The sequence below is a fragment of the Neospora caninum genome, chromosome XI (genome assembly GCF_000208865.1).
Source record: "Neospora caninum Liverpool complete genome, chromosome XI".
Classification (NCBI taxonomy): domain Eukaryota; phylum Apicomplexa; class Conoidasida; order Eucoccidiorida; family Sarcocystidae; genus Neospora; species Neospora caninum.
In genome coordinates this window covers 2598014-2609526 of record NC_018397.1, presented here as the reverse complement: position 1 = coordinate 2609526, position 11513 = coordinate 2598014, and the positions used below count along the sequence as shown (strand labels likewise).

The following is an 11513-nucleotide window of genomic DNA, read 5'->3' as shown; positions in this document are numbered from 1 at the left end:
GCGAAGAGTGCAAACTGCTTCTGGAAGAGAGCTGGAGAGCGTCTTTGCATCTGGAGGCAGAGAGAGTCCAATCTCCAGGAAGCAAAACGGCAGACTTCGCGGGATAGAGGATACACCGCAAAAAAAAAACCTCAGATGGATCCTACACTGAGAGGGGAAACAGAAGACACGGTGAGGCATGTTTGCTGAGGACGGCAGGCGCGCGAAAACGAACGGAACGAAGGAACATGAGAGAGGGAGAGGGGACGATGTCGAGACTAAGGTGTACGTACACTCCCGCAGCATCACTGTCGAAGTTCTTCGGCGAATGGATCAGAAATTAAATTTCTGCACATGCAGATAGGCTCTCCTCCACGGATTCGCCCAGTAAGGGGCGCATCAAAGGAAAAGAAGCAGAACGGGAGAGGAGATCGATATTGTACGCTTGAGGAAACAGCCGGACGGAGTGTTTTCCCGTCACTTGAATGAGAGACTGAGGAAAGTACTGAGTTTCGCGCGCCGGAGAAGAAAAACAACGGCGGGAAGTCGATTGCAAAATGGGGTTTAGATCCTTTCGAGCATAAACTTGCCGGGAAGAGAGGCACAATCGAGCGAAACGTACAGCTTTTCTCTTTCGTCTGCGGTCTTGCCGCCTCACTCTCTAATTTGAGTCATACACGGGGTTTCGTTTCAAAAAAAATGCGATATCTCACTCAATTGCTCAGCATATCAGAGAAGGCGCCTCCTGTAGGCAGGCTTTGGCGCAGTCTCGTCCCGCGCTGTGCAGCAGAGCAAAAAAACTGAAAGCTGTCCCTATGAAAAATACAGGACGCGCTGCTTCTGCACTGAGCTCGCTCGACAAGTCGCCGCGCGAGAGAAGAGCCAACAGAAAGAGGAAGTGTCGATCCACGGGCAAAAACAGCGGAAACGGAAACAACAGAAGAAGCAACGGCATGAGGTTTACGCACACCACAAGATGGAAAAAGCAGCAGAACCAGGACTTCACAAGAGAGCGAGAGGCGTCCGATGTTCTCAGGTGTATGAACACCTGAGAACATGAAACCCGGACAGTCGAAATTCCGCTGCGCCGCCGGCTGCCGAAGTGTATATACACCCCAAAGTGGCATGAAGTGATAGACGGATCTCTGCAGCTTGTGTCTGTTCTCCCTCTCGAGATGTGTGAAGTGCGCTTTCCTGTTCGCTGGCTTCTTCCTCTTTCTCGCAGCTGTCTTATGCTGGCTCATTTCCCCTTGATCTTCTCCGGTCTCTACCATCAGCATCTCTTCTTTCCTCATGTTCCTGTCTTGTTCTGCTGTCGTCGGGAGACAGCCAGCTCAGTGACAGAAGCAAGTCGAGAGAGATGAGAGTTCATTCCTTCAACTCTTGGCGTGCTCTTTCACCCTCAGTCGTGGGTGTGGTTCGTGGCAGAAGCAGGCAAGCTAACCTCAGCCTCGCCGTCTAGGCGCAGGCGGCAAATCTTTGATTGTTTTCATTCGAGGCCCGCGAGAGTCCCCTCCTCTCTGGCTCGTGCCGTCGCGTTCGCGTCCCTCCTCACTTCTGCTGCCGCTTCTGCTGCCAAATAGGCTCTTAAAAAATCGAGAAGCTGCATTTCCGCCGCTCGGCCCGTCTCGCCGGCTCGCACCGGATGTATGTCCGCCTGAAGATCCACTTGGCCCAGCAGGCTGCGCAGAAGGAAGCGAAGCGGTAGGCGCCAGAGAGGAAGAAAACCAGCCGGCTATGCCTCCAGCTGGTTCGCTTTCACTCCTCTGCTCAAAGCGGAGTCTCTGTTCCTCGCGGAGCCGCCGCAGTTCCTCCTGGTTGCGTGCATGCATCGAGGCCGACGAGTCGCGGATCGCACGGGAGGTCCTGACAAAGACAACAAGTGAAGAACCGGGGAAGCACGGAATTGGGATGGAAAACAGACACGAAAACGCCTCTCCCCTCTATATTTCCTTTCGCTTCTGGTTCTGCTTGTCTGTTTCTCTGCTTTTGCATCCAATCTCCGTATACGTGTGATACGTCTGCCTCCTCTCTCGCGTATACGTACCCTGTATGTCCCAGAGTCCGTTTCCTTAAAGCTCCTGCAGCGCTCGTCCACTCCCATCTCCGCGTTTTTCTGCGTGTCTTTCTTATGACTGCTCCCGCCACTCTCCCTCTTGCTAGTTCCCCTCTTGCCAGTTCCTGTCCGCCGTCGGGTCTTGTCTCTCTTGCTGTTTTCTGCATGCTTACGTGGTAACTTTTCGCTGAGCCCCCTGGCTCCCCGCGCTATTTAGCCTTTCCGCCGTCGGCGAGCTTTCGATGGCGTTTCCGCCTTCGGCCTCCAAACTCGCCACGGTAGCTCTGAGGAGCTCGAGGTCGGCAAGCAGCCGCCCCCCGTCTGCATGGTCGGGGAGGAAAAAGTACTCCTGGTTAGCCTGCGTCAAAGGGCAAGAGAGCGGCGGATCAGCCGTCCGATAGAAACCTAAAGCAAGAAGCAAGTTCTCGTAAACCGGACCGTGGCGCAGCAGCCGTTGCTGGAGTGCCGTGCTGCCGCTGTTGATACAGCGGAAACGCTCCACTTCTTCGGGAGTCGCCGCGGGCGGCGGCGAAAGGATGCTGCAGTTCCAGAAACGAAAAACAAAAGGCAGGATAGAGCCCAAGATCAAGCAAAGGGTGGACAGAGACAGAGCACGTCTTTCTCTCCGAGGAGATAAAAGAAAAAATTTGCACGGGCAGCGGGCAAGAGCGGAAAATCAAAATAGGCCCGGCACGCGAGAAACCAAGACAGAGAACAGAAACAAAACAAAAACGTGCGGTAGGGAAGACGGAAAGCATGCATTGGAAAAGAAACAACTTCTTTTCTTTGATGTGTTTTGGCAAGAAGAAAGGAAAAAACGAGGGGTGGTGTAGGCTGTCGCGACGCGCAGCAGATAGACTGACTGTAGAAGAGCTAATAGGGAGGAGAAAATGGACTTCGGAAGGGGGAAAAAGCGTGGCTGCAACCACCATTTCGGGATGCAAGAAGAAAAGCGGAGAGGACAGACTGAAAGGGTGTCCTCAAGCAAAGCAAAGCTTCGTGGGGGCACTGCAAACTGGGAGCTAGCTAAGCACAGCTGGGGCGTGTTTCGCTGCAAAGATTGGGGGGGGTACGTACACTCCAAAGAAACACAAAGACTGGGGATGAGGAAGAGAGACAAATCGGCCACGAAGGAAGGTGAAAGGAAGACAAATTCAAGACGAAAATAACATGTGGCTCTGCTGCATTGGTCTTCGTTTTCAGTGGTCACTGACGGTAGTTCATCTGACAGGAAAAAACATGTTTCGCGTCTTCGAACAAGAAAAACAACGGAACTTTCTCTTACTTGGTCACAATTTTGATGAGAAGGTTGAGTGCCTGGATCTGGTCTGCCTTGGGCAGCCGCGACTGGGCTACCTCCTGAAGTGCCTCTTCCATTTCAAGGCTGGCACAAAATGTTGACTTTATTTGCATTAATTTGCTGTGTACACATGCATTGTTGCGTGCGTGAATATATAGGGATGGAACAGCACCTTCGTAGACGACAAACAGGTGTCTGTACACCTGATTAGGGGACCATGTTGCTTGTGTGGAAACTTCCCACTCGAACTCCGTCCCAGTTCCTCGTCTTGAGCGTCGAGAAATCTTATTTCGTTCCTTCGCTGTTTCTGCCACTCAAAGTAAATCCGTTCACTTTTGCGCAGACCGTAACCGACCTCTTCCTACTGCGCCTCGGTGGGAACCTGCTGTCGCCGAGCCTCCGCGACCTTGTTCCGCCCCTTGGCTGGCATCCACTTCCAGTCCTTCGACGTAAATAGAGACATGCATAAATGTACTTATGTGTGTAGGTAATTGGATATGTGGGCGATTAATGTCTTGTCTTCGGATGTCTGTTTGGACCTGGAGAACATTCCTGAATTCCACAGGTCGACTTGTGTTGTTTGTCGCTGTCGTCTCTTTGAAAAGGGTCAGAGAAACCACGGGGACACACACGCGAAACAGGACGACGAAACGCAGTGATCCTCTTCCACTGTACAGAGTGTGCCGGAAGATATTTACATTTACATCCCTACATACAAAAAAGTAAGTATGTGTGGGTCACCCAGCGCCGCCATTACCGATGCAGAAGCCTTGTGTGCTCCAGCAGAAAAGGCGGCCCCCCGACAAGAGAGACAGGTCTGTAAAAGATTTTTGCGACGAAGAAGACTTTTGAAAAAGGGGAAGCATGAGAGGGAAAAGGTGTAGATCTCCCAGGACCAGCGCCGAAAAACATAGATGCATGCGCACGTTTGCAAAAGCACTGACTTCACTTCCGCTCGGTTGAGGAAGAAAATTGCTAGGGCACTAGCGAGCAAGCACAGAAACTCGCGCTGCTCGCGCCCGCTCTTGATCCAAGTGTTTTCTAGCTTCCTTTTTTCGTTGATTGTGTGTGCCTCCAGAATTCTGGAGATCTTCTAGATGAACCAGAAGGCGAAAACGAAAGGAAAGTCGCAGATGATATCCAAATCGAAAGAACGCACTCGGCAATAACAGCAGAAACTTCGCGGCTGCTCGACGCACGCAGTGTACACACACGCCGCGCCAGCCGATTCTGCTTTGTTTTTTGCGAGGCGAATCAGCTGTCATCTGCGACGTTCCGTCGATTGAAGGAAGAAAGCAAAGATTTTCAGAAACAAAGGGCATTGTTGTCATCTATCCTTGCCTCTTTGAGACTAGCAAATATCGCTGAGGTACCCGTCTCACAAAGCCAACAGCTGGTCTGGCTCCTCTGAAGAGTAAGTGCCCTCCATGTTTGCGATGCTTCGTGCCACAAAAAGAGCAGAGTCTTTCAAGAAGAGAAAGACCCTATCTGTCTCACTTTCCTCTGGTTCCTCGAAGCGTGAGACTGCCAGCGAAATCGGTGTGAGCCCTTTCAATGGTATCTAGTTGTTTGTGTACTTCACTCGTGGTAGACCCAAAATTTAAATCCTAAAACTCCAAATTTTGTTTTTAAATGTTCCGACCCGCACGAAAGGTGTAACGACTTGAACACTGTCTTTAAGAAATATTCGGTCTCGTTCGCCACTACTAAGGGAATAATTGTTATTTTTTTTTCCTTTTAGAGCACCGAATGCCGGAGAAGCGACCTCTCCTGGCGACTTTTTTCCCCACCTGGCTCTTTACTAATGCAGCACAACTCAGCGAAACAAAAGAGGGGAACCCTATTCACAGGTAGACAGTTTTCTGCACGCGCACGAATCCGAAAAAAAGGAAATATGTACAGTCGAGTTCGTGGCAGAGCCCAGCTGTTAGCCCAGGTAGCCGAGGGTTCTTACACGCTTTCGACTGTGCTAACGTGCACGAACTCCTGAGCTTGGTAAATTTCGTGTTCGATGTACCTCTCCTATGGGAACCGTCTGGAGTGAGTGTCGACTACAGAGGAACGTTGTTCTGAGGGCTTTTGACGGGGCCTCGAACTGTGTACTGGAGTAGCGCTACCGACAGTGTGGCCGGAAAGCATGGCTTTCGATCCATTCTGGCGACCTCGAAAAAGTGATTCGAAGGAAACGGGGGACCGGTGTCACGGTGGCGTCTACAGCTGCTAAATGGCGTCTCGTTTCTCAAAACGACTCGACTTCCTGAGACAATCTGTGAGGCAAGGGGGGATACCCTTAAGCGCCACAGTCTCCCGGTCCGGAGCATATCTGAAATGTCGTTTGACGAGTTTTGTGTTACTTGATACAGGAACACCCTGAGATCATCCACATGTGTTCTCCTGCGTTCTCTTCCATTTCTGTTTGTAGTTGTCGATCGTACCAGCACGGTGAAGTTCCTTATCACCTGGTTACTAATTGGCCAACGCTCTGTGGTGTCTGACGATTCCCCAATGTGTTGTGTTATGAAACAGTTAGATATCCGGAGCAAAGTGTGCGTCTGGCTGGTATCTGGTATGCCCCCCGAGCTTCCCTCGTTCTTCGAGTAGGCCGGCAACACGGGGGTCTTTAGCGCCGTTTCGACGCGAGTCAGAGCTTATACAAGCCACCGAGTTTCGATCATTGCATGAAGACCTGGTGGCTCCTCTCCCGATCCTTATTTTCAGCCCTCTCCATCTCCCTGAGAGACGCTTCGTAGGTCCGTGTTGCCAGGCTCACAATCGACTGGCGGATCGTCTCAGATGTGCCAAGAAATGACCTGGGAGTTCGCGAGTTTCTGCGTTCTCGTCTCTTCCTTCTCGCTTCGTCCTTCACATGTTGGTAGAAAAGCAGTTTAATCACATCTTTCGCCCCCTGAAGCCCTACAGACGCCGGGGAAAGCGGGACACGCGCACAGAGTAGGCTCGCATGTCCATTGCTGAGGTAGCTCATAGAGCAGCAGGGGAAAAGGTAATGTCCAACGGCTATCAAGTGTTCTTGTGCCGGTTCTTGTAGTTAATATGTCGGTAAGCAACCAAAGCATGCCCACGTGTAACTCCGGGGCGTACTCCTGCACCATACGGAAGGGATCAGTGTTGCTCCTCTCTCTCTATCTGTCATTCCTACTAGCCGTGCTGAACAAGTAATGCTCCCACAATGCGCCCTGGACGCGTTGTTACTGAGCACCACATGCAAAGTCTCTAACGCCACTGAGCGGCCACCTCTGCGGCTCTTCTCGAAAGACGTACCTTTAGTGTCTTTTGCAGAACAGAACGTCCATGTGTCCACAGCGAGGCCGGGCGTGTGGACGAGCCGGTTCATGGTCTCCTTGATTGTCAGTTGCTGCGTATCTTGTAACGCGTCCGCCTTTGTGATAAGGATGCACACAATGGCTTTATCAGTTTCGTAAGCGCGGCGTACAAAAGACGAAGTCGTCCACTTGACCACTTCATTCTCCACATTCATCACCTCTTTGCCGCTCACACATATGAAGACCACCTTGGTGCCAGCCCAGAATCCCGGTCCGCCTGTCTCTGGAGTGATCTGATAAGAATTACACGCGTAAGGAGCGCATGGCCACAATACCTGCAGGGTTACTAGAACCATTTAAATGTAAGTAGAAGATATGTAAAACTATTATAATACAACCTCTGAAAGTAAATATAAAATGCAATACAAAGAATCGTTTTAATGTTGCATCAGATACGTAGTATCCTCCAAGTAGCGAAGGTACCTTTTTCTGATAAGGGCTCTATGCGAATTGCGCACGGACGTCGTATCGCATGAGTTTTGCGTGTCGGGGAGGAAAATTCAAAGCAGAACAGGCTCAAGAACATGTGCGTACCAAGAAATAGATGAGATGGCCAAGTTTCTTTCACGGTCCTCTTCGGTTCGTGCGAGTGGTGAAATGGCATCAGAAATGAAGCGTCTCGCTTCGGTATATGCAGTTGGCTCACACCGTGAATCACAGTGCAGTTTGGCATTCGTTCGTGTCCGTAGAAGACACAAAAACAATGTCCAATGTGGTCAGCGCCTGTTACGGTAAACTGTATGCAGGATCCATGAGGCGGAAACAAAGTTAACGTGAAGATACCAAGTCCCGAGAGAGCTGGAATGGCAATTCCCCATCTAAAGAATCCTGCAGTCCTGTGATACGGGAAAATTATGACCGGCGCACTTGCACAGTTACTCGGCTGAGCATTCAAAGCGAGGGCGTCTAAAAGCCCTCTAACGAAAAGTCCACCCTTCTGAGGAGGCGAATGAATTCGTGCATGTACATATGTGAGATTTGAGAGGTTTGGGGGGGCAGGGGAGAAGATCGGGGCGATGATCCCCGTGCGAATCTCGCTCTCAGTGCAGATCGATTAGTGGTCTTCGAAGAAAGTGCATTCATCTGCAGGCAGCCGTCACGAAAGTCTATCGTTGCCTGACCTCGCGCGGGGTGTCCCACAGATTGAGGAAAGCGATGCCTGCTGTAGGGTCCGATAGAAGCCAGACCTTGGTACCGAGCCGAAGGCTGTACGGACTGGTTGCGCTCTGGTAGTCGAACCTATTATTGATGTACCTGAAAAGGAATGTAGAACGCGCTAAGAACATATGAAACTGACTATGGTCTTTAGCGTGGGAGATTTCTTGACCAAAAGACCCCCGAGGTGATAATCACAAACGGAGCGTCGGACCCCACATGTCACCGGACGGATAACGCACATCGGCCTCTCGAAGAGAAGATTCTCCAACACTGCCTTCCTTTGAGGGCCGGTCCAGTGTGTCTCGTATCAACATTTAACGTATCTTGACACGTGACTCTAGGTTGTAAGGCTGGAGCATTTACTTGTGCAGTAAGGTTCATTAAAACCGCAAGCGGATGGCAAAGCGGGAGATGAGAGCGACAGAGCGAGGTAGTTTGGCATTCCGTCTATTTTCCTCCACAGTTTCCTGTGTTCACGTCACTCGACCTGTTGGACGAACGCGTCAGTGAAGAACGTGCTCCTGTTGTATTGTGTGGCCTACCGTTCGAACACGCATGAACGGCCGCTGAAGGGGCTTCCGAGGAGAATCGCTTTGAGACGGAACTCTGGAACTTCTGGCATCCGTTGGGAAAAGCCGTTTTGCTTTTTAGAGTTCGCGGTTCCCATTCTTCATTCTCAGTTACACGGACGCTTCACCGGTCGTACCAGCCGTCACAGAGCTCTTTCGACTGCCAAACGAGAGTCAGGTTCATCCTTTTGGGTGCCCTGGTTGCAGCCCAAGGCAGCCAACAAAGAAGCTAATTTAACGTGTACCTTGGTGCTGGAAAGGTACTCTAGTGGGCACAACTGAAGAAACAGGAAGCAGTGACGATGTCAAGCGGAACTGACAAACATCAACCCCCAAGCGACGGCTCTCTCTGTCTTTTGTGGTGTTGCGTTTGTTGCTACGCATTTGACTGGGAAGAAATAGATCACCATTGCTCAGGGAAACTTCACAAACTCGTCATCCCCTGAAACACGTGTCCATCCATAATGTTGTTGGCTTCTATCGTCTCGGCAGCTTTCAGCCACAAGACGGCATAGACCATACCGGTTCACAACATAGCTGACCGGTGGGGGGTCCTTCCCATTGAGGACTTTACTACAACACGATGTTTGGCTTTCGTTCGCGACAGTTTTTCCAGGAGAAAAGTGCCTGCCATGGCACATGCCGTTTGTGTATGTGTGTGTGTTAGTGAAGTAATCCTCATGCAGAGCAAGCTGAGTTAACAGAGACTCAAGCATATCCGGTTTCAGAGACTGTTAGATTTGTCCACCGATACATCGGTTGACGAGATATATATTACCTCGCCGAATAGAACAAGGATCTCGTGAAGTAAGCGTGCCCCTGAACAGGACAAGCGACAGAAACTGTATTGCAGCCGATCTCAGGAATCGAGATTCAAAGCATTTTGTCAGGCTAGCCAGGATCGTGGCAGTCCTGGAGACGAAAACCAGCTAAGACAACACCTCAACTTTCCCGTTAGGCCTTTTACAGAATTAGCAGACTGCTGACACGCAACTGTGGGACCTTTGAGGGGCATACACAAGAGCAGCTGCATGCGCGGCTCTGTTGTGCCAGGCGCTGGCTTCGAGTCAAGAATTATGACAGCACACTGCCGTCAAGCTTTGGGGACTTCCATTGTTATTGTAAAGTGTACCCTCGCTGTTCATCCCAGACCTTTTGGTCTGGTGTCCTCGGTGTAAAAAAGTCGAAAGGTTCTAGTTCGTATCTGTACCGACCGAAACAAGAAGATTTCCTGCGCCATCACACGGGGTTAAGATCGCTTATGGAAACACTCGTGAGGCGAGATGGCAAGACAGGAGGGTCTCTTTTGCTGACAGCCATGCATCACTATTGCAGCAGCATTGGGCTAAAGCACGTCAATTTGCAGAGTTGGTAAGAAAGGGCAGCGGACATGCCAGATGAAGCAGAATTTTGGCTGAACTGCCGAAAAAGGCATTTCAGCAGACTGACTCAATAGGTGACGCCTTAGAATGTGGGATAACCTGTAGCAGACTAGTGATTGACCTATCAGGTGCTCACAAAACTTCTTCTTGAGGTGCTGCCGAGTAATGATCTGCTGTTGACTGGCACTGCCCTGCTGCGGTGTCATTGTAAAATAACCAGGCAACCCATGCACGGGGTCTGTGCCTTCATCCTTGAAAAGCCCCTAAAAGCTGACCTGTCACCGATGATTCCTTATTTTGGCCTGACGAGCGTCGACACGTTTGGGCAGCTTCTTCCTGTGTCCTGCCAGAGCTCAGTTCCGACGAGGGCCCAGCACATCATTTATTTCGCCAATCATGTGTGCATTCCTGTACGAGATCCACCGCGGCTGCTTACCTAACTAGCCTCGAGACTACATCAATGTCTCTTCGTTGGGACCGGAAACGTGCTTCCTGAACTGAAGTCATTAGCGCCCGATGGCACATGACAAAATGTTTCACTTCGGACTGACACCGTTCCTCTCGGAGAACCCGATTGCACTGGCGACGTCATTCGCTGGGAAGAGAAATGCGGACAACGGTTCCGCAGGAATCCCCGTAAACCTAGTCGACTCCCCACCGGACGAAATCCGATGCCCTGACAAATTGACGTCTGGTGCTATGGTAGCATTAAGCACAGTATGTGCTGGTCCTGACTGCTCGGTGTCAGGCGCCCGGAAAACTGGCTGACGCCTCTTCGACCGAATGCATCAGGGAATCCCTATTTTCGTGCAAAACGCTGTGTGTAGTCTCGTAGGCTAACACACAATCACGAATCACTGTCTTGACTCCCGACGGATGCGCTGTAGAATCTTAGTTGCACGCTAACCTGCCCTTTGAGTGCCCCAGCTACGTACACGCTGATCGCTGTGTTCCCGCAGAAACAGGTACGTTGAATATCGGATCGTGCAACAGACCACACACTGCGAATCTATGCTAGAACCCCCGGATTCGTTCCTACGAATCCGGGCGGTATATCATTGCTGGATACCGGCGGGAGATGCGGTTCCCCTGAGCCCTTGCTTGGTCTCAAAGAGTGGAAATATCTGCCCTCCCCCCCGCCACTCGAGCATCCCAGACTCTCCGGTGAACTTGAGTCCGCACAAACCTCAGATGTATGATTGGAAATAGCGGGGACCTGACCAGCAACCTGTCAGGGCAGGCAGCTCATACCAAACCGCCGTCCTGTGTCCCTGTTTCCTCCGACGACATACACACGCGTGTCTTCCGGTTCCAGCGGTCGAATCGACACGAATCGCCTCATTACACGTACACCCCTTGGCGTGAAGAGACGCGTTCTTGGCGCGACATTATTCGGAGAGGTGGCGCTCGGTTCCTTTCCAGATTACAAGTGCCCCGTCAAAGCCAGATTACAACGGCGTGGAACAGATCGTTGCCGCTTGCTTCTGACTGTCGAGAGAGACGGCCGGGTTTCGCTGTCAGCTGTCGACCGAAAGCGCACATTCCCGGGTGTGGTGGTTCCCCTGCGGCGAGGCGCGCGCGCGCGCGCGTTCATCCCAAAGGACCGACGGCGAATGCCCGCGGCTCACATGCTAGTGAGGAAAGGGGGGAAGGGGCTGTCGAGCTATTTACTCAATGCGAGATATCTGCGCAGGGCTGGACAGCCTGGGCCAGCTTCCGATTTTCGCT

The 11513-nt window shown here is 51.4% G+C and overlaps 1 protein-coding gene across 1 annotated transcript; it reads right to left on the bottom strand.

The window, feature by feature from the left end:
• Positions 1-1424: 1424 nt before the first annotated feature.
• Positions 1425-3412, bottom strand: NCLIV_056150 (conserved hypothetical protein; the record flags this gene model as incomplete). Its single annotated transcript, XM_003885170.1, has 3 exons — positions 1425-1845; positions 2209-2574; positions 3321-3412. The coding sequence occupies 3 exons, from the start codon at positions 3410-3412 to the stop codon at positions 1425-1427; spliced, it is 879 nt and encodes a 292-aa protein (XP_003885219.1).
• Between the last annotated feature and the right edge of the window lie 8101 nt (positions 3413-11513).